Source organism: Amphichorda felina, assembly GCF_050947745.1.
Source record: "Amphichorda felina strain 45539 chromosome Unknown scaffold_1, whole genome shotgun sequence".
Lineage (NCBI taxonomy): Eukaryota > Fungi > Ascomycota > Sordariomycetes > Hypocreales > Bionectriaceae > Amphichorda > Amphichorda felina.
The window spans coordinates 3757026-3780856 of NW_028145049.1; the positions used below are offsets into that span (position 1 = coordinate 3757026).

The 23831-nt window shown below is 55.9% G+C and overlaps 9 protein-coding genes across 9 annotated transcripts; 5 read left to right on the forward strand and 4 right to left on the reverse strand.

The window, feature by feature from the left end:
• Positions 1–236: 236 nt before the first annotated feature.
• On the forward strand, positions 237–1766 carry NdufS2 (nife hydrogenase-like protein; the record flags this gene model as incomplete). Its single annotated transcript, XM_083190720.1, has 3 exons — positions 237–893; positions 955–1696; positions 1750–1766. 3 exons carry the CDS (start codon positions 237–239, stop codon positions 1764–1766), a joined length of 1416 nt encoding a protein of 471 aa, XP_083054579.1.
• Positions 1767–1969: 203 nt separating this feature from the next.
• Positions 1970–3488, reverse strand: COQ6 (uncharacterized protein; the record flags this gene model as incomplete). The annotated part of the gene is made up of 2 exons (XM_083190721.1): positions 1970–3264; positions 3320–3488. 2 exons carry the CDS (start codon positions 3486–3488, stop codon positions 1970–1972), a joined length of 1464 nt encoding a protein of 487 aa, XP_083054580.1.
• Positions 3489–4083: 595 nt separating this feature from the next.
• On the forward strand, positions 4084–6200 carry SRC1 (Man1-Src1p-C-terminal domain-containing protein; the record flags this gene model as incomplete). Its single annotated transcript, XM_083190722.1, has 2 exons — positions 4084–5486; positions 5603–6200. 2 exons carry the CDS (start codon positions 4084–4086, stop codon positions 6198–6200), a joined length of 2001 nt encoding a protein of 666 aa, XP_083054581.1.
• A 618-nt stretch (positions 6201–6818) lies between these two features.
• On the reverse strand, positions 6819–7797 carry ATP4 (F1F0 ATP synthase subunit 4; the record flags this gene model as incomplete). The annotated part of the gene is made up of 4 exons (XM_083190723.1): positions 6819–6844; positions 6903–7125; positions 7232–7683; positions 7767–7797. The coding sequence occupies 4 exons, from the start codon at positions 7795–7797 to the stop codon at positions 6819–6821; spliced, it is 732 nt and encodes a 243-aa protein (XP_083054582.1).
• Positions 7798–8164: 367 nt separating this feature from the next.
• Positions 8165–9930, forward strand: NOC4 (ribosome biosynthesis protein NOC4; the record flags this gene model as incomplete). The annotated part of the gene is made up of 3 exons (XM_083190724.1): positions 8165–8766; positions 8826–9708; positions 9778–9930. 3 exons carry the CDS (start codon positions 8165–8167, stop codon positions 9928–9930), a joined length of 1638 nt encoding a protein of 545 aa, XP_083054583.1.
• A 1400-nt stretch (positions 9931–11330) lies between these two features.
• ACO1O0_001238 (uncharacterized protein) lies at positions 11331–13203 on the forward strand (the record flags this gene model as incomplete). The annotated part of the gene is made up of 6 exons (XM_083190725.1): positions 11331–11467; positions 11526–11744; positions 11837–12092; positions 12158–12421; positions 12504–12836; positions 12925–13203. The coding sequence occupies 6 exons, from the start codon at positions 11331–11333 to the stop codon at positions 13201–13203; spliced, it is 1488 nt and encodes a 495-aa protein (XP_083054584.1).
• A 113-nt stretch (positions 13204–13316) lies between these two features.
• On the reverse strand, positions 13317–14786 carry ACO1O0_001239 (M20 family metallopeptidase; the record flags this gene model as incomplete). Its single annotated transcript, XM_083190726.1, has 3 exons — positions 13317–13801; positions 13868–14552; positions 14697–14786. 3 exons carry the CDS (start codon positions 14784–14786, stop codon positions 13317–13319), a joined length of 1260 nt encoding a protein of 419 aa, XP_083054585.1.
• A 1332-nt stretch (positions 14787–16118) lies between these two features.
• MNR2 (CorA metal ion transporter) lies at positions 16119–21574 on the forward strand (the record flags this gene model as incomplete). Its single annotated transcript, XM_083190727.1, has 11 exons — positions 16119–16163; positions 16231–16361; positions 16512–16658; positions 16722–16805; positions 16928–17289; positions 17351–17358; positions 17423–17630; positions 17683–17699; positions 17898–18304; positions 18850–19227; positions 19369–21574. The coding sequence occupies 11 exons, from the start codon at positions 16119–16121 to the stop codon at positions 21572–21574; spliced, it is 3993 nt and encodes a 1330-aa protein (XP_083054586.1).
• Positions 21575–22638: 1064 nt separating this feature from the next.
• On the reverse strand, positions 22639–23679 carry ACO1O0_001241 (hinge domain of cleavage stimulation factor subunit 2-domain-containing protein; the record flags this gene model as incomplete). Its single annotated transcript, XM_083190728.1, has 3 exons — positions 22639–23366; positions 23422–23547; positions 23628–23679. 3 exons carry the CDS (start codon positions 23677–23679, stop codon positions 22639–22641), a joined length of 906 nt encoding a protein of 301 aa, XP_083054587.1.
• Positions 23680–23831: the final 152 nt, after the last annotated feature.

Consider the following 23831-nt stretch of genomic DNA (forward strand, 5'->3'; position numbering starts at 1 on the left):
CATGGCACCCCATTGGCCCGATTGCGCGAAAACAAAAGTCCGAACCCACCATCACCACGAAAGCTCCAGTTTCGTCAACGACAAGACGAGCTGTGGCAGCGGATGACGAGCATAGTCAACGAAGCCTCAACGACGTCAGTCTGCCGACGACTCTGCCATTGACCCCGGGCAAGAGGTGCTGAAGGGAGAACTGTTTCTTCTCCTCCTGCTGCTGGCAACCTCTGTGCTCATCCGCAATGGCCTCCCCCCTTCAGAGACTCGCGGGCCGAGGTGCTAGTCGCCTCTGCCTGCGCTCGACGCCCACGCCTCTGGCCACCCGCCCCTTCTCGACGACATGCCTGCGCAAGTACGCCGCTCCTGAGCCCATGGGCACTCGCCTCATCCCCGTCGATGACGACTTTGCCCACCCCTCCGACCCCTATGGTACCAGCCGCGTCCTCCCCGGCGCCAACGAAAAGTCGCGCGAGAACTCGATCGAGGACCGCAAGGTCCGCCACTATACCGTCAACTTTGGCCCCCAGCATCCTGCCGCCCACGGCGTGTTGCGTCTGATTCTCGAACTCAGCGGCGAGGAAATCATTCGCGCCGACCCCCACGTCGGTCTCCTCCACCGTGGTACCGAGAAGTTGATCGAGTACAAGACCTACCTCCAAGCGCTACCCTACTTTGATCGTCTCGACTACGTTTCTATGATGACCAATGAGCAATGCTTTGCCCTGGCTGTCGAGAAGCTGCTCAACATTGAGATTCCCGACCGTGCCAAGTACATCCGAACGCTGTTCGGCGAGATCACCCGTGTCCTGAACCATCTCATGTCCGTCCTGTCCCACGCCATGGATGTTGGTGCCCTGACGCCTTTCCTGTGGGGTTTCGAGGAGCGTGAGAAGCTCATGGTAAGTTGCTCTGTGCCGTGTTGGCTCTGCCTTAGTGCCAATTGCTGATGAATCCTGGTAGGAATTCTACGAGCGTGTCTCTGGCGCCCGTCTGCACGCCGCCTATGTCCGCCCCGGTGGTGTTCACGAGGACATCCCTGTCGGCCTTCTCGACGATATTTACCAGTGGGCCACCCAGTTCGGTGATCGCCTTGACGAGACCGAGGAGATGCTCACGGATAACCGCATTTGGATCGAGCGTCTGAGGGGCGTTGGTGTCGTCACCGCCGCCGATGCGCTCAACCTCTCCTTCACTGGCCCTATGCTCCGTGGTTCTGGTATCCCCTGGGATATCCGCAAGAGCCAGCCCTATGATGCCTACGACAAGGTTGAATTTGACGTCCCTGTCGGCACCAACGGTGACTGCTACGACCGCTACCTCATCCGCATGGAGGAGTTCCGCCAGTCCCTGCGCATCATCCACCAGTGCCTGAACCAGATGCCTGCCGGACCCGTCCGTGTCGAGGATTTCAAGATCTCCCCCCCTCCCCGTGCTGCCATGAAGGAGAACATGGAGGCCCTGATCCACCACTTCCTCCTCTACACCAAGGGTTACGCCGTCCCCCCAGGTGACACCTACTCGGCCATTGAGGCCCCCAAGGGTGAGATGGGTGTCTATGTTGTCAGTGACGGTAGCGAGCGCCCCTACCGGTGCCACATCCGTGCGCCCGGCTTCGCCCATTTGGCTGGCTTCGACCACGTCTCGAAGGGCCATCTTCTGGCTGATGCTGTGGCGGTCATTGGTACTATGGATCTGGTGTTCGGTAAGTCTCCTGGACCCTAATATGTTGACGTCCCTGAACTAACATATATTTAGGCGAGGTTGATCGGTAGAGAGGGTGTATGCAAGACAAGCTAGAACAGGTCTCCTTTGTTTTGTAACCATAGCTGACGAGAGGAACAAGAGTATATACTCCTCTGATAGTTGTGATCCAATTCACGATTTTTTACCACCTATTCCTGATGCATTTCCGAGACTCGTGAGATTTTCTATTGTCACATATTTTACAGTGATTCTACAAAGAACAAGTACAAGATTAGAATACCTTGGCCCCGGTCCCAGATGCCTGCTCCATGAAGAAGCTCTTCAGGGGGCCCAAAGCATTGACCGCCTTCAAGCCGATGGACCTCAATGGTACTAGTGGTCCGCTCTCCACCGAGTATAACTTGTGGAGCTTGTCGCAGACGCCCATGAGCACATGGTTCGCGGCGTACCGCTCCGAGTTATACGACTCGAGCCACATCTGGGCGCCCAGATCCTGCCCATGCGACACGGCGTACTGGATAGCCTTGACGAGGCTCTGCACGTCGCCCTGGCCCTGGTTCAAGCCCTGTCCGGCAAGGGGATGGACCGTGTGCGCGGCGTCGCCGACGAGGGCAACGCGCTCACTGATGTAGGTGTCGGCATGGCGTAGCTTGAGAGGGAAGGACGCAACGCTGCCTTCCTGGACGCCGACGACGGCCTGGGGGATCATCTCCGGGTTGATGGGCGTGTGTTGCGCTCTCCAGGCTAGTTCCTCAGCCTGTCCCTGACTCTGACTGTGCATGTAGGCGATATCGACAGGGCTAAGGCGGAAGGCCGCATTGACCATGGCGATGAAGTTCTTAGGGTCTAGACTCTTGAGCAGCGAGGCGTTGGCAGGCGTCGTGGACCACACGAGCGTTGCAAAGTTGCCTGGTAGCGGTAGCATGGCGACGGGACCCGTTGGCAGGAATCGCTGGTACGCAATCTTGTTGTACTCGCCTCCCCACCCGTCGCCCGCCAGTTCGAGGGTCGCCACAACGCCGTGCCTCCCATAGTCCCATCCTCGGCTCTCGATGCCGGAAAATGATCGAACAGGGCTGTTTGCGCCATCGGCACCGACCAAGAGGCGAGCCGTGAGGGACTGGCCGCCAGATAACTGGATGACAGGCCACTCCCTGAGGTCCATATCCTCCGTCTCCTCCCCGAAGCCGATGCTCTCTACTCTCGATTTGTCAAAGACATCGACGTTCCCCAGCTCCTCGAGCCTCTTCATCAGACCCGATGTCAGGTTCAGGTTCTCGGTCATGTAGGCGATAGTCTTGCTGGACCCCGATCCCGGCGGCCAGTCAAACTCTATGCGCGCATCGGTGACACCATCCCACACCTGCATCTCCTGGTACTCCTGGATGCGCTCCCGCTTCATATGGGACCATGCGCCTATCAAGTTGAGGAATTGGGCCGAAGAAGGTGTGAGGGAGCTGCAGCGGTTGGAGAATTGGGTCGGCGGGAGGGAGAATGACGACGTCTTTGCGAGGTCCTGCGCTTCGACGAGGGCGACTCGGAGTCCCGAAGTTACAGGATTGGCACCTGGGAGTGTCTTGTCAGTGTAACCCCCACCAGAGCGATCAGCTGTGAAGCTCACGGAGCGCGGTGAGGAGACTGAGCCCTGCCGGGCCGCCTCCAACACAGACTACATCGTAGATGTCGTTCCGTTGAGTCGAATACGTGCGTTGTAGCCCTGTCTGCACGCGGCGGGAGCAGCTGCGGCAGACAAAGGGAGACTTGCCCAGAAGGGCACGTCCTGCAGTCATTGTTCGGGTGGCCAATTAGCTCCAATGGGCCGGGGGGAGAGTTGAGGGGATCTTCACATCACACCTCGAACGATGTTCAAGAATAGCTCTGACCATTTCCGTACCATGCGCTTAGGTGTGGCGAAAGATGTGGCTGACCTCAATTGTGGCTGTGCACGGCCCAGAACAGAGACGGGCACGATGGGGCCAGCTTTGTTTGTTGCCACAGAGACAAAGGCCATTGCGTCAAGGGTCTTTTTTTCAGTCAACAACAACCTGGCCAGGCTGTCGCACTTCGCCCTTGCATCCTTCATCAACCCCTCACTTCGGCTGGGCACATCTGCTCTAATATAGCTGCGGGTCGCCTTTTCTGCGACCGCCTTCTGAGTCGCATTGTCCCTACGGATTCGCTAGCAGGAATCTGTCCTTTGGCGCATTCCTGAGGTTTGGCTTGAGTCCCCCGACATCTCTGGCGTCATTTAAGAACGGACGGTGTCTCACCGAACCTTCCAACTATTCGTTTTGCTGGCATTCGTGCATCACCACTTTTCGCTGCGATTTTCCACGCGCTCTATCCTTCCACCTCTCTACCGCCGATTCTCCGTCAATCGCGAGAATGGCAGACATCGACGACTACCTCCAGGAGGGCTTTGACCCCCGGAGTGTGACGATGCCGCGATTGCGGTCCATTCTCGTCACACACAGTGTCGACTACCCGTCGACAGCGAAAAAGGCGCAACTTGTGAAACTGGTCGAGGATCATGTCCTACCCCAGGCGCCCAGGTTGCGAGCGCAAAAAGCCAGGGCGAAGCGATCCAGCATGGGCATTGTCAACGCGGGCAGCGCTGAGGATACCGGCACCTGGGATGACCACGACCTTGCGCCGCCCCCATCGACAGTCAAACGATCCAAATCGCCGAGGAAGTCGTCAGCCAGAATTAAGAGCGAGGACCCTGACGATGTCCCGGCCCCGAGGAGCCCGACCAAGCGAACCTCCAGGACTGTCAGCCATGCGCTCCCTCGCGCAGAGGAAACACCAGTGCCCGATTCGGTCAAGTCCTCTCGCCGGACGAGCAGGAGAACTGTGACCCCTCAAATAAAGGACGAGTCCGAGGACGAAGAGCTCCCACTCGACGAAGATGATAATGTCTTCACAGCCGACAATCCCTTCCAGGGCGGTAGCTCACCCGGACCTGTCAAGACGCCGCGACACCGCCGACGTACTAGCGAGATGGAAACAACAAGGAGCGCAAGGTCCTCTCGGCGTAAGACGGGCGAGACTTCGCAATTGTTTGTTCCCAAGGCTCGTAGGCAACAAACACCTGACGATGAGCTAGAGCCAGGCGAGGAGTTCACCCCCGATGCGCAGCTTGAGCTAGAGGAGGCAGCTAGCAAGGGAGAGGTTGCCGTACTACCCCGCAAGGCTACCCGCAAGGCCTCCCGTCAGACCAGCCTCAAGACCCCATTTCTGGTCTTGTTCTTGACTCTTCTCGGCGCTTACTCTGCCTGGTACCGCCAGGAGAAGATTGCTGTCGGCTACTGTGGGCTAGGGCGCCCAGCCCAGAAGATTTTTCCACCGGAAGTATCTGTGCCGGAGTATCTTTTACCGTTTGTCGAGCCGCAGTGTGACCAATGTCCTCCTCATGCATACTGCTACGAGAACTTTGAGGCGCGGTGCGAGCCGGACTTTGTCTTGCGCCCTCACCCGCTCTCTTTCGGTGGCCTGGTCCCCCTGCCTCCGACTTGCGAACCTGATGGCGAGAAGGCTCGCCGGGTCCAGGCTGTTGCTGACAAGGCCGTCGAGGAGCTCCGAGAGCGACGTGCCAAGTTCGAGTGCGGCGAACTCCTTGACGATGAGGGAAACCTCCAGGACACCCCCTCCATCGATGAGGAGGAGCTCAAGCAGACCGTCAGCCTCAAGCGAAGCAAGAAGCTGAACAGCGCTGAGTTTGAAGATCTTTGGACCGCTGCCATTGGCGAGGCGACTGCCAGGGATGAGATTGAAGCCGTGACAGCTGAGTAAGTCTAACTCTCTTTTGCTCTACGCCTCTATTTTGGCCTAGTTCTATTCCCCGTCACTGATTCAACACCATTTCTGACTTGAAAACTAACCAGATCCGTCGTTCAACCAACAGAACGGCCGATTCCCCCGGTTTTCCAAACCGCAAACTCTCGTCCACCTCTCTCGCTCGCGTTCCGATCCGCTGCGCGGTCAGGCGCTCCATCCGACTCGGACTGGCAAGGCATCGATTCACAATTGGACTTCTGATCCTGGCGGTCATTGGTAGCTTTGTGGCCAGAGCTCGTTATCGGAAGCACCTGCTGGTGCGAGCACAGGTTCCTGCTCTGGTCGACTTGGTCCTTAAGAGGCTTTCTAACCAGAAAGAACTTGGAGAGGAGGAGATCGATGAGCCCTGGCTGTTCCTTCCGAACCTGAGGGATGATGTGCTTAGGTCGGTCCACTCACTCTCAGAGCGAGAGAGAATCTGGCAAAAGGTCAGGGCCGTTGTCGAGCTGAACAGCAATGTGAGGACGAGTCAACGGGAAGGCCGAAATGGTGAAGTCGGCCGTGCGTGGGAATGGATTGGTCCCACCACCACTGGTGTCGAGAGCGCTCGGAGACGGCGGAGTGGAAGGGTCTTGTGGGGCCCCGAAGTGAAGTCGGAATCACCAGAGCCGTCCAAGGAGATGAGAGAGGTGAAGAAGTGGGATGAACCAAGACCGATATACTGAGGCTCCGACAAAAGTTGGATCTGACGACACGACACTTGTCACCTTTCTTTGTGTATATGTCTTTGATGGCTACAGTTGCCGTCTGGGTTTGGGTGGTTGTTTGCTTTCGGGGGTTCACCGTCTGGGTTTGGCGAACGGACACGGCGTTTTGGGACTCATATCTGGCACCAACAGACCTGTGTAGCACCTTTTTGTTTGAGTAATTCAAGATACGCTATCCACGCTTAAGCAACATTTTTGGTCACTCGTTTGGTAATTTGTTGGGGTATTACGGATACTGGTTATCGCTTTTTACGTGGTTCGTGACGAGGCAAGGATTTTCGACTGATTCTTTCTTTCTTGCTCCCATGTGCTTGTTTGCTCACCATAATTTCGTCTCTCGATACGTAGATAGTTTAGGTAGTTTCTCAATGATATCAAATTGACACTGGCGAGAGCAGTCGAGCAAGTTGAGACAGCCGGCACAATCACACGAAATAGAGTCCCAACACGAAGTAGTAGACAAAGAGTCTTGATTTAAGTAGCTAATGCACAGGCCTTTATAGACACAAGGGTGTAACAAAGGGAAGTTGTTGGTTGAGGGATCCCTCTAAATTATCTAGCGAGCGGCTGGGTTGTCTATTGGGACTTGGAAGCGACAATCTCTGCGGGGGTTTGTTAGCAACAGAACAGCCTAGGGGGCATACTAAGAGGGTCACATACTCTCAACGTCCGCGACGCTCTGCTGGAGGATCTGCTGCAGAACCTTGGGGTTCTCAAGCTCCTTCTGGACCTTGGCGATGATGGACTCGGCAAGCTCGCGCTGCTGGCGCTGCTTGACCTGGCCCTCGTAGCGCACCCACGAATCGAGGACAGTCTTGGCCTCAGCGGCAATGGCGGTCTTCTGCTCGAGCTCGTAGGCCTGAGCCTCAAGCTTGGCAGTCTCCTGCATGGCGTGGTCAGCACACTTGTTCCGAACAGTCCCACAGTCTATCTCCTCTCTTTGCTTGTCTTCCCCGTCTCCTTCCATCCACCCGGGGAATGGCACCAACCTTGGAAACCTCGAAGAGGGACTTGGTGATGTCAACGACACCGCTCATCTGCTGGACGTCGCCAATGCGGCCCTTGACAGCCTCGGTATGGTCGGCACGGGCGCTGTTGAGGATGTTCTTGATCTTCTCGTTCTGGGCCTCGGCCCAGGCCTTGTACCCGGGGCCACCGTACTTGATGAGGCCAGTCCAGACGGCCAGAAGGCAGACGGCGACAACGGTCTCCTCGTTCATGACATAGTACTCGTTGCTGAGGGCGTAGACGCTGATGCCGGCGGCGCTGCTGAGGATGGCGCTCTTGCTGAGCAGGCTGCTTCCGGGGAGGGCGTCGATGATGCTCTGGGCCTTCTTCTTGGGCTCCTCAGCGGGGACGTTGCTCGAGTAGCGGGCGGCGGCGGCGGACAGCGCAGGAAGGGCCTGGCGGGCGACCGTCGGTCGGAGGAGGGGAGCTGCGCCTGTCGCGAGGTCGGGGTTAGCAAATTAGCAATTGGGGGTCCAATCGGCCGCGGGCGAGGAGCCAGCCGGCGGGGAGACGTACCGGCAGCGCTTCGCACCAAACGAGAGGCCATTGTGAGATGCGGTTTGATGGGGTATCGAGGGCTTAACGTTGCTCTGGATGCCGGGAATGAGGTTGAGGTTTTATCGCGCTAGTTCGGGAACGCAGAGCTTGTCACGTGAGGGTCGGGATGAGAGGAACTGGCTGTCATGTTGACTCAGCCGAGCTATTGCCGAAGACAAGGGTCTTGTCTGGCGCTAAGATCTGATTGGGCCAAAATTCAATGTTCATTGAAGATTTCAGGACTTGGGATGTTTGCATCAGAAAAATCATCCTCACTGGCTGTCTTTTTGGCGACGACTTAACAGGCTTCATTTTGCTGTCGTTGTTTTTTTGTTGGGTCCCTGTTTACCGATACATATCATCTCTAGGCCGCAGCCATGCCTCCCAAAGATCTCGCCGAGCGCTCAAAGCGCAAGAGGGCCTCAGAGGGTGAGAAGCCGGAGAAGAGGCGGCGCTCATCTGGTAGTGATGAGGAGGACCCAAACGCCAAGATTCTGTTGATGGAGAAGGGAATTCTGGAGTCGAGGAAGAACTACAACGACATCGCCATCTTGCTGAGCACCATGAGCGATCACGAGGATGGAAACCCCGAGTCCATGCTGGCAGCAGTGGCACTCTGCCGTGTGTTTGTGCGGCTCCTCGCCCAGGGGTCTCTGATTCCCAAGAAGTCTATGTCGGAGAAGGAGAGTGTTGTGGTCGGCTGGCTGAAGGATCAGTTCTCCGCCTTCAAGACTGCCCTCCTGTCGTTCCTCGAGGACGAGGATCTTGCCATTACAGCTCTCACACTCTGCCTGAGAGTTCTCACAGCCCAAGGCGAGTACATGCACAGCGGTGAAGATTATAGCTTCCCCGCGCTCTTTCTTCAGAGCATTGTGTCGACGGTTCTTCGGGGGAACGATGAGGATGTCAGGAGGGCGTACATTGAGGAATACGCCGAGCAGTTCGACGATATTCGCTACTACACGTTCAAATCCGTCAAGTAAGTCTCACAAGCACCCTTGACACGTGGTGAACCCACAAGCTTACCTTATGCCGTAGGGCTATTCTTGACGAAGCGTCAGCCGAGGACAGTCTAGAACTCTTCGACTCTGCCTTCGCTCTGCTGTCTGCCTTGGACGGCGTCCCGGAGTCGGCAGATCAGCTTGAAGATTTCGCAGTCCCGCGACCCAAAAAGAAGTCTCACAACCTGCGCTCCGTCACCCACCACAAGAGACAGGGCCAAGACGCATGGCTAGCTCTCATGGACGTTGCCAAGACGAGGGAGCAACAGAAGCGGATTCTGAGCCAGATCTCCACAGTCATCGCGCCTTGGTTCGTCAAGCCGGAGCTTCTGGCTGACTTCCTGACCAACTGTTACGATATGGGGGGCTCCATGTCTCTGCTGGCCCTGTCTGGTGTCTTTTACCTCATCCAGGAGCGCAACTTGGACTACCCGTCATTCTATCACAAGCTCTACTCTCTTCTCGACAGAAACATCCTCCACTCCAAGCACCGGTCAAGATTCTTCCGGCTGCTGGACACGTTTCTCGCATCGACCCATCTTCCCGCGGCCCTCGTGGCAAGCTTCGTCAAACGTCTGTCGCGGCTAGCCCTCAACGCGCCACCGAGCGCGATTGTGTTCGTCGTCCCCTGGATTTACAATCAGTTCCGGCGACATCCCACGTGCACATTTATGATGCACAGGGAAACAAGAGACCCCGAGGATAAGCGTCACATCCAAGAGCACGGATATGATGACCCTTTTCTTCCCGAAGAAACGGACCCGATGAGGACGAAAGCCCTCGAAAGCTGCGTGTGGGAGATTGTACAGCTCCAGTCGCACTACCATCCGAACGTGGCCACCATTGCCAAGATCGTCTCGGAGCAGTTCACCAAGCATACGTACAACATGGAGGATTTCCTGGACCACTCGTATGCATCAGTGAGTTTGACCCTCCTTCCCATGCACACGCAGACGTATCAGGGATGCAGTAATACTGACTGGAGGCAGTTGATCGAGGCGGAGATGGCCAAGAGTGTCAAGAAGGCCCCCGTGGTGGAGTTCCATATCCCGAAGAGGGTATTCCTGCCGCAGGATGCCCCGGCAGAGACGCCAGACAGTCTTGTGGTCAAGCTGTGGGATTTTGGAGGGTCGCAAAGTTGAGCATGACGCTGCATGATACCCCGTATTGGTAGGAGTTAGGACGCAAATGAGACTCGGGTCAATATATTAACAATGCTCGACCAGTGAGGATCGCGGGTTTTCCGAAGCAAGCGAATTCGTTCTCAAGACGCCATGATGGCGTGCATGCATATATGTGTGCATATAGATGTGCATCATGTGCATGTCCTGCCCAAGTACGGATATGCAGGTAGGAGTTGATGGCTGTCAAGGATCACGGCGAGCTTGCATAGTACTACGTATGTGCCGTCCATGTCTCAGCTATATTGGTTACTAATATCCGTACACTAGTATTTTTAATACTGCCCAGGTACGGATAATAAAGGCAGTTTTAGGTGTTTTTCTACGAGTAGAATTCCGCGTAACCACTGTCAACTCGTATATTGCGTATCGGCTGGTGACCAGCGTCCAAGACATGGCCCCCATGTCCACGCTGGCTGCCCGAATTGAGCTTGGGGCGTGCCAAGAGAGGCCTCGGCATGGCTGTTTTGGTTGCCGGCACGATTCGCACCACCTGGCTTTTGGACTCCGTATCCGTACCGCTGTTGCACTGGAGGCGGATTGTGTAGCACAGTGCAGCGGGATTGGACTGTCTCTCGTTCTTCGGGACATCGGCATCTCCAATAGCCGGAACTACGGGCCAGCGTATCAGTATGGGGTATCTGGCCCCAGATATCCAAGTTAGACCCCGAGGGGACATGTACTATGCAAACCATCCCTGCCTGTACCCATGCAGGAGTTGGAGATAAGGTATGGAACAATTCTGGGCCATTGCACTACTACTAGTACTGCTATTAGTACGTCGTACTATTGCTATGTATGTACGAATATTATAGGTGCTGATGACCGGAAACAGGACCCTCTCGGCTGGGCCATAATACAGTAATAATAATAGCAGTTGCTCATGCGCTGATAAGGCCCTTGCTGGCCCTTGCTGGCCCTTGGAGGCTTGGAGGCCCGCCATTGTTCTTGTTGGAGTAATACGAGTAGCGATCCAATGCGTGGGGCATCTGCGGTCGCACATTAGGCCGACGATGAAAGCTGCTTATTACGGAATGCCACTTCCAGCGTCAATCCCCCTGGATCCCTGACTTGTTAGACTACTTGCGGCTATCAGCTCCCCCGCCTTTCCCAGTGACGCCAGTACGCCACCAGATGATACTATATGTCATGGACAGACATGGATAGACCGCCGGTCTTGTGCGCGGGGGCTTCGAAGTACAATAACCGGGCCTTGGGCACTTCTCTGTGAACCTGCCAGCTTGCCCCGTGTTACTAGAAACCCTCTTCACTAGGTACTTAGGTGCCATTCCAAACGACTGAGCCATTGCCTTCACCCGTCCTGGAATACCATACCTCCTTTTTCTCCCTGAACCCACACAATGACGTCGACCGAGAAGCCCAGGATCCCTGAGGACAGTCCGACGCGCGCTGATGATGGCGTCGAGGAAGGATCGCTGGTCGACTACGAGCTCAGTCCAGGCGAGGACAAAGCTATCCTGCGGAAGATTGATAAATGGTATGGAATGAGCCTGAATGACATGGATGATGGCTGACGAGTATACTTGTGTGAATAGCTTGCTGTTTGTGATGGCGCTGTCATACTTCTTCCAGTTTCTGGACAAGACAGCCCTTGGGTCAACGGCTATCATGGGCCTGAACGAAGACCTGGATCTCACGGGCTCGGAATACTCATGGTCAAACAGCATCTACTACTTTGGATATCTGATTGCCTCGTATCCGGCAGCTCTGATGATGGTCCGCTGGAAAGTCGGAAAGACCATCAGTGCCTCAATGTGAGTCTTTCTCCGAGACCACGAAGTTTCATTCATGAATTATTATTTTTTGTTTTTTTTCCCATGCTCACATTGCTAACGCCCCGAGAAAGAGTGGTTTGGGGTGCGGTCTTGATGCTGACGGCCACGGCCTTCAATGGCAATGGTCTTCTTGCAACCCGTTTCTTCCTCGGTGTGACAGAGTCCGCCATCGCGCCAGGGCTTACTGTTGTTGTATCCATGTTCTACAAGCGCTCTGAGCAGCCACTGCGCCATGCCGCTTGGTTTCTTGGGAATACATGCGCGGGAATCTTTGGTGGCCTGATCCAGTATGGCATCGGTCACATCCAGACCATTGCGTCCTGGAAGGTAATTACTACTACCTATGCTGCCCCTCGGGGTCTACCCGCGGCTTCATGCTGACTGAGATCCAGGCGGTGTTTCTTATCCTAGGCGCCGCGACTGTTGCATGGGGAATTGCCGCCTTCTTCCTGCTCCCCGATACTCCATCCACTACGTGGTTCCTCAACAAGTCTGAACGATCCAAAGCTGTGATCCGAGTCAAGGAGAACTTGACGGGAATAAAAAACGACGAGTTCAAGTGGAGCCAGTTCACCGAGGCCATGTTGGATATCAAGACGTGGTTGCTCTTCTCCATCAATCTCGCGGCCAATATCCCTAATGGTGCTGTGACGAGTGTGAGTCTTGACATCAATCATCATGATTGCTATGCCCCAATGTCGCCCCATCTGCTGACCAACATCCATTGCGTGTTTTTAGTTCAACTCCATTGTTATCAAAGGCTTCGGCTTCGACACCTTTGACACCCTGCTCCTCTCCTGCGTCCCCTACATCCTCCAGCTCTTCCTGGTTCTCTCCTCCACCATTGGCAGCACCTATCTCCGCAACACGAGGACGCTGTGGATGGTGTGGCACTTCTGCGTCTCCCTCGCCGGTGCCGCCCTCGTTCGACAGCTTCCCGAGGAGAACAAATGGGGTCGCTTCGCCGGGGCCTGTCTCTCGCTTGGCTACTCGGGCAATTTCCCCCTCATCATGTCTCTCGTGTCGGGCAATTTTGGCGGCTTCACGAAAAAGACGACTGTCAATGCACTGGTGAGTGAACCAACCCTTACCTATTTGATATCCCCTTAGAACTTGAACACGATGAGACCAGGTTGTACTAACCAATCTCGAACGACAGACTTTTATTGCGTACTGCACTGGAAACATCATTGGCCCTCAGCTGTTTTTCGAAAGGGAAAATCCTGGCTACAAGTCGGGATTCCTCGCCATCATGGTCTGTCTTGGGCTTGGCATCGTCCTGACCTTGGTCTTCCGCCTCTACCTGACCTGGGTGAATCAGACCCGCGACAGGACAGCTGCGGTGGAAACCAACGTCGTGGTTGACTCGGCTGGCAACATGGTCAACCTCATGGACAAGACCGACAAGGAGATAGAACAGTTTAGATATGTCTACTAGCATAGCATCAACAGGTCGCGTTCCGGTTGTGACTTTAGTGTTGCACCAGTCTTCACGCATGGTATATATATAATACTGAATTTGTCTGATTTGCGCTTATCTGGTGGAATCAATCACTGGGTGGCACGCTTTATATCCTCAGCCCACTCCTTTGTCACATCCTCAGCAAACACATCCTCACTGAGAACCCGCCACCCCACGACAGCCATGCCTTTTCCCCATTCAACCGCTCTGTCAAAAGACTTGTCCAGCCCCGCCGCGTCGGCAAAGCCAGCGGTGTGGTTCCCCTGGCCCTGGGCTGTGTCGATACCAAACGCGCCGTGGAACCCCGGGCAAACATAGCTGACGTTCCCCATGTCCGTGGAGCCCGCTAGAAAGTCGGATGGTTCGTATAGCGAGACGGTTTCATTCGATGTTGGCCGAAGGGAGCCCATGGCAGAGACAAATGCCTGGCAGAGAGGCTGCGAGGAGCGCAGGTCGGCATACGAGTTCAGAGCTTCATATGAGACCGTGCAGCCAGTGGCCAACGCGGAACCCTCGAAGCAGGCTTTCACGCGATCCCAAAGGCGTTCTGCCCCGGCGAGCGTGTCGCTGCGGACTGGTTGCTGTTAGTGACATGTACATGTACACACGTGGGTGTATACCCCTGGGGAAGGAGACGTACCGTAGTATACAACGCTCGACTTGCCGGGAATGACATTCGGCCGGTCACCAGCCTCATCAAACACGCCGTGAATTCGCTCGTGCGGGCGAATCTGCTGCCGAAGCATGGACACGGCATTGTAGGAGAGGCACACGGCGTCGAGGGCGTTGACAGCGTTCCACGGCTCCATGGCCGCGTGAGCCGTCTTGCCGCGGAAGCTGATGCGCCACTTGACGTTGGCGAGCATCTTGACGGCGGCGACCCCCGTGACGCCCGGGTCCTGGAGGAGGTACTGCGGCCCCGGGTGCGTCATGAGACATGCAGCCGCGTGGGCGTAGGCCCCCGCGCGGATGAGGTGCAGCTTCCCGCCTCCGCCCTCCTCGGCAGGGGTCCCCAGGAGCCGCACGCGGCCGGGCTGGCCCGAGGCCCTGAGGGCGTGGACGGCGCCGATGAAGGCGGTGAGGCCGGACGAGGCGATGAGGTTGTGCCCGCAGGCGTGGCCTATGCCGGGGAGGGCATCGTACTCGGCGTTGAAGACGATGAGGCGGCCGCCAGAGCCAAAGTCGGCGGAGAATGCCGTGTCGACTCCGTACGCATGGGGGGTGGTGATGATGCCCAGGTCGGAGAAGGGGGGAGAGGAGAGAAGACGAGTGAAGGCCTCGTGAGCGCGGTGTTCGTTGTAGGCGAGTTCTGGGTCGGAGTGGATCTGTCTTTTGTGTCAGATATTGATCGCGCGAGGGGCTCCTAAAGGGCCTGGCAAAGGGCCTGAAGCATGATCAGAGGGGGGGAGAGGGGAGAGGTGAGGATGGATGGAGGGGAAGGAGGGGAGGAGGGGAAAGAGGGGAAGGACCTTGTGGTTGATGGATTTGATGAACTCGAGGTGCGAGTCAACAGACGACGAGATCAAGGACGAAATGTCCCCGAGAGATTGGTCTGCCATGGCTACTTTCATTTGGGGCACCATGCAATCCAGTATTGCCTGTGCTGTGAGGGAGGATAGATGGAGGGTATAACTTACAACAGGTGCGATGGGTTGGGGTTAGCCATCATCCATGGACGTGCCGACTGCCGATTGGGTAATGACACCATGACTGCAATTCTCCATACGACGACATACGCCTAGTTCTTTGATTGCATGTATTCCCGCTGATGTTGCCAAAATATTTCCTTTTCGGGACAGTGTAATAACAAGTAGTGGTCCATCGTATCATCGGCTCCAGAGGAACTCCAGTAGGTTAGGCCAAAGGTGTGGTTAAGGAATTTATCCGCCACAAAAGGCACAACTGCAAACTGCTGGGTGCCTAGATAAAAATTAGGATAGCAATGTTCAAACATCTAACAAAGTGTCGAGGGCTCGGAGGGGGCTGACTCGGGAGGCACAAGGTTGCCTTGCGCTGCACATGGCATCATTTGGCATTGAGCGATGAGCATGGGAACCCGACTATATTTTGCTAAAGATAAGCCTCTAGACCAGATGAATGGTAATATGAAGGCCTGCATAACCGGACCGCTTCCAACTAATACCGTCAAGTTAGTCAATCATATACGGGGCATAAACTACTACTAATAGTACGTACGAGATGTAACAAAAGATCAAACGAACCTACCAGGTATATATACGGAGACCCCACTCCAAGCACTGCTGATATGGAAATTCCTATCTAGGTTGAGAGAAGAGATACAGAGTACTAATAGATAACTCCCCTAGGAAAATTATAGCCATGATCCATGTAGCTATTTGTAATGCACTACAAATGCACTAATACAGGAGTCATCAGGAAGCACCTCGTCCAACCACCACTATAGCATATAGGACTAGTACCGCAGTTAGTGTCTACCACCACGAACTTACTAGTAGATTAATAAGTAGCCACCAATGGAAATCCCACTTTTTGTGGCGTCAAGGCACGACGCCGATACCGCAGAGTTTGAATGAGGGACATCACGTGCGCCAACGGGAGGAACCTTGGCTGGCCGCCCAAGTTGGCACCTGGCAGCCAAGCCAAGTGCCCAAAACCACCGCAAGCTCATGGAATTTTTCCGTCGCCTTCTCGAGCGTGGCCATCTTGACGTCCGGTCAGTCGACTCACTCGACTGAATTGCCCCATTTTTGCATCATATCAGGCTTCTTTATCAGTTTCGTTTGAAAGATTCCCAAGATGTGTGGTGTTACAGGTCTGCTGGTTCGTCGTTCCCTGTCACTTAAAACCCTGGTATCAGTACAAACTCACTCATACTGACTTTCACATAGCTGGGCGACACAAAGGCCACCATGGCCGCTGTCGACCTGCATGAATCTCTCTACCTGCTGCAACACGTTTGTGCCCCTGCATTCCATCTACGGGATTTGATGGTTCTGATACTCACACTGGCATCCGGAACAGCGTGGACAGGATGCTGCCGGTATCACGGTATGCCAGGGCGGAAGAGTCTACCAGTGCAAGGGCAACGGAATGGCTGCCAAGGTCTTTGCCGAGGGCAAACGTATTCAGCAGCTTCCGGGCTATATGGGCATGTGCGATTTTCTCTATCCGTTTATACCGAAACTAACCGTCATCAGGTCTGGGCCATCTGCGGTATCCCACCATGGGAACCTCATCTGCGTACGTGCCGCGGCCCTCAGTGCTGGCTCTTATAGTGTCACTGACCGAGGTTTTCATTGCAGGTCTGAGGCGCAGCCCTTCTACGTCAACTCGCCCTTTGGACTTTCGATAAGTGTGAACGGCAACCTCGTCAACACCGAGTACCTTCGCAAGTTCCTCGATGAGGAGGCCCGCCGCCATGTCAACTCTGATTCGGACTCGGAGCTCCTGTGCGCACTCACCGACTCGTCCTTGTCAAGCCCTGGGCCAGAATGCTAACTAGCGTCCTCCAGCCTGAACATCTTCGCGCATGGCCTTCAGAAGCTCGGTAAGACCCGTGCCAACTCGGCCGACGTCTTCACTGCGCTTAGCGACGTGTATGCCAAGTGCCAGGGTGCCTTCGCGTGCACTGCCATGATTGCAGGCTTCGGAATCCTGGGATTCAGGCAAGCTCTTCCCACATGTGGCTATCTGTTCCTCCGCGATCTAATTCAAATAGGGATGCCAATGGAATCCGCCCTCTCTGCCTCGGATCGCGACCCTCTGCCACCCTGCCCGGAGCGACTGATTACTTCATGGCTTCGGAATCCGTTGCCCTGAAGCAGCTCGGCTTTGGCAACATCGTGGATATCCTGCCCGGCCAGGCCGTCTTCATCGAGAAGGGAAGAGCCCCTGAATTCCGCCAGATCGTCGAGAGCAAGTCCTACACGCCGGACTGCTTCGAGTACGTCTACTTTGCACGCCCCGACTCGTGCATCGATGGTATCTCCGTGTACCGCAGTCGGCAAAACATGGGAGAGAAGTTGGCCAAGAAGATCAGGGAGACCCTTAGTGAGGAGGAGATCAAGGCCATTGATGCCGGTACGTCACATTAAAACACTTTTGATTCGAGAGTACTAACAGATTTTTCTAGTCATCCCAGTTCCCGAGGTATATCAACATCCGGCACACACTAATTACACTCGCAGGGTCCAAGCTAATCTCTTACCCATAGACGAGCAACATCGCGGCTGCTACTCTGGCCGAAAAGCTAGGGAAGCCTTACGTGACTGCGCTAATCAAGAACCGCTACGTCCACCGCACTTTCATCCTTCCCAACCAAGCTCTGCGACAGAAGAGTGTCCGTCGCAAGCTTTCGCCCATCGATTCCGAGTTCCGGGGGAAGAACTTGATCATCGTGGACGACAGCCTCGTCCGTGGCAGTGAGTAAAACCGTTCTGTCAAGTGTAAAATACATGTTAACCACCGTATCAGCTACGTCGCGAGAAATCGTAAGTCGACTTCTTGTCATTTGACTCACAAAGAGCGCACCACTGATAAGAGGTATCTTCTAGGTTCAAATGGCTAGGGAAGCAGGAGCAGCTCGCGTCGTGTTCGTCTCTTGCTCTCCAGAATGCACACATCCGCATATCGTAAGTGTTTGAGTACTGTTTTTACCGTATTAGAAACGGTACTAACCATGTACAAAGTACGGCATTGACCTTGCGGACCCTGTTGATTTGGTCGCCCACGACAAGACACGCCAAGAAATTGCCGAGTACATCCATGCCGACGACGTCATCTTCCAGGACCTTGACGACCTGAAGGCCGCGTGCATGGAGGCAGCCGACGGCACGAGCAAGGTGGAGGACTTTGAGGTGGGCGTCTTCTGCGGGAAGTACGTCACGGAGGTGCCGGAGGGCTACTTCGGGCACCTGAGCGATCTCCGCAACGGGAAGCGGGAGCAAAACGGTTTGACGGACATCAAGGCTGGCGAGAATGGCGGAACCGTGATTGCCAGCTCGGGCCCAACCAACGAGCCAGCGGATGCCGATGAGGCCGACGCTCTCCAGAATTCCAATGGCATCAAGACCCCGGTGGAGCGGGAGGACATCAGGTATGTGGTTGCTGACATTGGATTTGCTCGGCGTTTACGAAACTAACGTTGCAACAAGTCTTCATAACATCGCAAGCGAACTCCCGGCTCACGAGAAGCCGTGAAATATCCAAGATTTGCGCTTACAATGGGCGTCTGCCCACTTTAGATAATTAGATTTGCATCGCCATAGCCATTGAAAAGTTCATATAAGTTAAGGTCGTCAAGGTTGTATCGAGGGTGAACACGAGGCCAGTGGGGGTCGACGGAAGACAATGAAGCCCCCAGATGACAAAAAATATCGGAAATCCCATCACGTATGAATTTAACATGCCGAGCTGAAGGGCACTTTTCGTATGTTTGAAGAATTGTTGTATTCATCATAACTACTAATAGTACCTAGCCCATGTGAAATCGGGCATTGGGCCACTTTTCGTACCTTTGCCACATGTAGAAGTGCGACCGTGACATGGGGGCATCATGGAACCCGACGCCAATCGACCGACCTCTTAGCTTCCGCCACATCCACCTCTGCTCAGCTGGCGATTTTGACCAAAACCTCTCAGCTCTGGCGCAGATATCTTTGCTCCCTCGGGAGCCACTTGTAAAATGGCCGCCAACCGCTTCAACCCCCTCAGCGGCCTTTCAAGATCGCCTCCAGAACTGCCGAGCCCATCTTCGGCAGCTGGTCGAGCACGAGCTCAGCCACCAGGTTATGATCCCCAGCAGCCACAACCACAGCAGCAGCAGCAGCAACGCCCTGGGAAGAAGCGGAAGAATCACCGAGGCGGCAAGAAGAAGCGCCAGCGGCGGAGGAGCTTCGCCGCCATTGACGATGACGAGCATCGAAGCGAGACCGGCACCGAGGCCGAGGGCCTATACCGGATGTCCAACGCCAACCTCAGCGGAACCAGCATCGATAGCGAGACGTTGCTAGACCACCGGTAGGTGTGGGGGAGCCACGGGGAATGCATGCCGAAACCAGAGCTGACTTGCTCGTCTAGAGAACAACAGCCAATGCGAATACGACGAGCTTCAACAATGGCCGCCGGAGGGCCGGGGGTTCCCCCGTCCCCGTTTGCCAGCAGGCTCCGGGCGGTCCAAAACGCAGACAGCGGCGACGACGAGAGCTACATCAACGCCCCCGACGAGCGCGCCCCGCTGCTCCCAGACCCTTCCTGGCGCCACGGGTCCATCTTTGGTGGCCCGACCAGCTACGGCGCCGGCGAGTCGAGGGCTGGCCGACCCAAGAGCCATGGGCAGCAGTCGAGTGTGTCCTCCAATGCGAGACGAGCTGCCACGGCTTTCAGCGTCAAGGACACGTACGATATCAACAACCCGCCCTCGGTGCCGGCGTCGCCCAACTTCAGCGGCGTGGATCGCATGGAGATGACCCTGGGGGATGTCATGATCAGGGACGAGCTTGACCTGCACCAGGGCAGCCCCCGCCGCCATGCCAGAGATGAAGATGCCTTGTCGGACATTGGGGACATGGGAGGTGCAATCAGGGACAGCAGAGGGGGGCAACGCGTCGTGATGGACCGGCATGGGGAGCAGGACGTCTGCTTTCCCGGCCCCGGCATGTCCGAGATGGGCGACGAGGCCCCGCCGCGAGGCCCCGAGGAACAAGTCAGAGCACGGCGCCGTCGAGGGCAGTGGCCTGATCTGTCGATCCTCGAGGAATGGAAGCACATGGAGAAGGAAGGCCGCACCGAGGAGCGGCGGGTCAAGACCATCACGGAGCCGCAGCTCATCAACGGCCGGCTGCGCCCCGTCCGGAAGGGGTGGTACGAGACCGACGAGGATATCCCCTACAGGTTCACCTACTTCAACGAGGAGTTCCAGAGCACAATCCACAGCCAGACCATCTCTGAGCTGGTCCAGCCCGGAGGCAGCTTCCAGGAGCTATTTATTCCGGAGCCCCGGGTATTATCAGACGACGAGTCCGACATGGAAGAGGATGACGACCCGTTGGAGCTTAAGCCTAGTCGACTAAGCACTGGCGTTACAACTGAGTCGAGGGCATCTACTCGTCAGCCGTCGTTTGCCGAGTCTCGCCCAGAAGGAACATTATCACCCAGAGATACGCCCCATTCCAGCTCCGGCCGGGCCACGCCTAGTGGCACCAAGGAGCCCGGGGATACTACCTCCAAGCCTTCGCAGTCCACGGAGGAAGAGGCGAAGCCTAAAACACCTCGCTACGGAGACCGCCCGGTGTGGTGGCTTGACATCCTCTCTCCAACCGAGGCCGAGATGAAGGTCATCTCAAAGGCTTTCGGCATACACCCCCTCACGGCAGAGGACATCATGCTGCAGGAAGCCCGCGAGAAGGTCGAGCTGTTCCGCAACTACTACTTTGTCAACTACCGCACCTTTGACCAGGACATCAAGAGCGAGAACTACCTGGAGCCGGTCAACATGTACGTCGTCGTCTTCCGTGAGGGCGTCCTGAGCTTCCACTTCTCGGTGACGCCGCATCCCGCCAACGTGAGGCGCCGCATCCGCCAGCTGAGGGACTACCTCCTCCTCTCGTCGGACTGGATCTCGTACGCCATCATCGACGACATCACCGACGTGTTCCAGCCACTGATCGAGCACATCGAAGACGAGGTCGACGACATCGACGAGGCGATCCTACGCCTGCATTCTGGCGCCGACAAGTGGCTGAAGAACGACAGGGATGTGACCAAAGAGCACACCCACGACGATGCGGTGACGGCGACAGAGTCGACGAGTGACATGCTGCGCCGTGTCGGCGACTGCCGGAAGAGGGTCATGAGTCTGTACCGACTGCTGGGAAACAAGGCCGACGTCATCAAGGGCTTTGCTAAGCGTTGCAACGAGCGCTGGGAGGTGGCCCCGCGGTCGGAGATTGGGCTCTACCTCGGCGACATCCAGGATCACATCATTACCATGACGTCCAACCTTGGCCACTACGAAAAGTATGCAATAGCCACCGCGGCCGCACACATACGCTTGGTGCACAAGAGGTTTGCTAACGGTTTATCACATAGGATCCTATCTCGCTCCCACGGCAACTACCTCGCGCAGATCAACATCCGCATGAACGAGCGCCAGGAGCAGACGGCCGACGTCCTCGGCAAGCTCACCGTGCTCGGGACCATCGTCCTCCCCATGAACATCATCACCGGCCTCTGGGGCATGAACGTCTGGGTCCCCGGCCAGGAGTTCGAGGGCGACCTGACGTGGTTCTTCTGCATCACGGCGGGGCTCCTTGTATTCGGCCTCGGCTGCTACTGGATCGCCAAGAGGGTGTATGGCATTGTATGAGGCAGGGAAATATCTTTGTGTGTGTGTGTGTTTTCTTGGGCATCGAAAAGCTCTGGATACGGATTTTTGGTGTTTTTTGGGGGGGTCGATTACGAGGCGCAAGGGGGGACGGCGGTTCGTCACGGCGTTTTAACTTGCTAGACGGGGACTTCTTCGCGGAAGGGATTGCATACGAAACAGAAGGCGGATCCACGGAACTTGCATCGTTCACTTCTGGTCGTTGGCGAGCATTATATGTACGCTCTTGGAAATCTAAAATGATATGAGTCTATTCAAATTGTCATGGTCAGTAGACCGACTGGTTATGATGTGTTGTTGGGAATAGCTTAGGTTTGCGTTGCGAAGCTACCCTATAGTTATAGGTTGATTATGACATGTAGAGAAGCCTGGAACCAGGAGGTTGAACTGGGGCAGGTATTACCTGGGAGACTCTGGAATATACCCCGATCAAACAATGTCAATACACCAGAGGATTCTTGTCATATTCGAGATGGGTATTATTTGTGTATGACCGCCCTGTACTCTAGATATGTGACCCATAACTCTAGGGATTGGGGACACAACGAGACTCTAGGTAGTAAAGCGCCAAGGCGCTCATTAAACTGCCTAAATATCCTGTGCGGTGATAAGCCTTCGATGGTCGTTCCCGGGTCCACTCCAAGGCACCACCGGTCTTTCCTTCCTCCTGTTTCGTGACTGGTTACCGTCATACCATGAGTCGGAATCGGCCACGCCCGAATGAACCGGACCATGATGCCAAGCCATGGTAGCTATGCGATGGAGAGCATGGAGCCCGCAGTAGGCTGAAATTGGGCGGCATAGTCGATATGCTAGTGTAAGTTTCCGCCGGGAGACCCGAGAGAAATGGGACCAGAACTATACGGTGGCGCATTGATGATGCTGTCAAAGTATGCTTCGTGCCGCCGAGTTTTGACCCAGACTCCCAGCTATGTGATAGAATTATCTCCGCCAGCATCATGGGTCTAACCCACAGATTAGTTCCGGCGGAAGCGTCGTTTCACTCTAAAAGAACCGAGTCGCTCAATTTATGGCGGAATCTGGTCCTATCTCCGCTGCGCAGCAAACTGTGCCCTGAGAGCCAGAATCTGCTGCCTCTCTGCCTCCGGTAGAAGGTTGATCTGAGCCTCGGGCAGCTCCATGACCCGCCTCATGAGATCATCTGGGTTGAGTGCTGGCGCGGCGGGAGCTGCTGGTGCAGGCGCGCCGTAAACCTGTGCAGGCGGAGGGGCGTAGGGCATTCCGGCGACGGGGGGCGTGGGGTTGGAGGCTTGCGGAGCAGGATAGCCCGGGATAGGTGGCGCTGGGTACCCCTGGGCCGGGACTTGGGCTGGGGGAGCACCGGGGTCGACGACCGAAGAGACGGCCTCGGGGGAGACCAGGCCCATGAGGAGCAAGGTCTGGAAGATGGCGGCCGCGAGCTGAGGGGCTTGTTGCAGCAGCTCGGTCGCCCTCTGGGGCTCTGAAGTTGCCAGTGCCTTCATTTGCGAGACAACGTCCAAGAGCTGTGTTGGCGGAAGCGTGTTCAAGGTCTGCGAGATGGCATCGGTGCACTTGACCCCGGGGGGGAGATCCTTGCCGGCTGGTAGGGGCGGGAGAGTGCTGCTCTGGGATGCGTAGTTGGTAGCACCTGTGCCGTTCGAGGTGTGGTGACCCGAAGTTCCCTGGTCTCGGTCGTCATCGCCCGACTTCTGCTCGTTGCTGAAGTCGACGCGCAGGCGACGACCCATGATTTCGTAGTCGTTTAGGTTACGCACAGCAGAAGAGGCAGAGTCTGAAGGAAGACGGGTCAGCTCAACCATCACCAGGTGCCAGGTGCATGCACGTACCCGTATCAGGATAATCAGCGAAGCCGAAGCCCTTAGGACGGCCCGTCTCGTTGTCGTATACAAGGCGGAAGCGCTCGACCTTCCCAACGCTGCTGAAGATGTCGGTGATTTGTTCTTCGGAGAGTCCTGCGAGGTGAATGTGTCAGTAGAAGGTTTTGGGGCGCACGCGCAGGTGGCGGCTGCTGTCAGGGCCCGTTGGCACTTACCATAGGGGATGTTGCCCACAAAGACAACACGGGAGGGGGGTCTCGTAGACATGGCTCCGGCGTGTCACGGACAAACAATAGCAGTGCAAGTGCTTGGGGGATTGGTATTCAAGGACTCGGGCAGGTTCTGGCTAAAGCTTGGATCTGGCTGGCTCTAGAGAAAGGAAGGGTTGTGACGAGCTACGACGGAGGCACGCGCGAGAC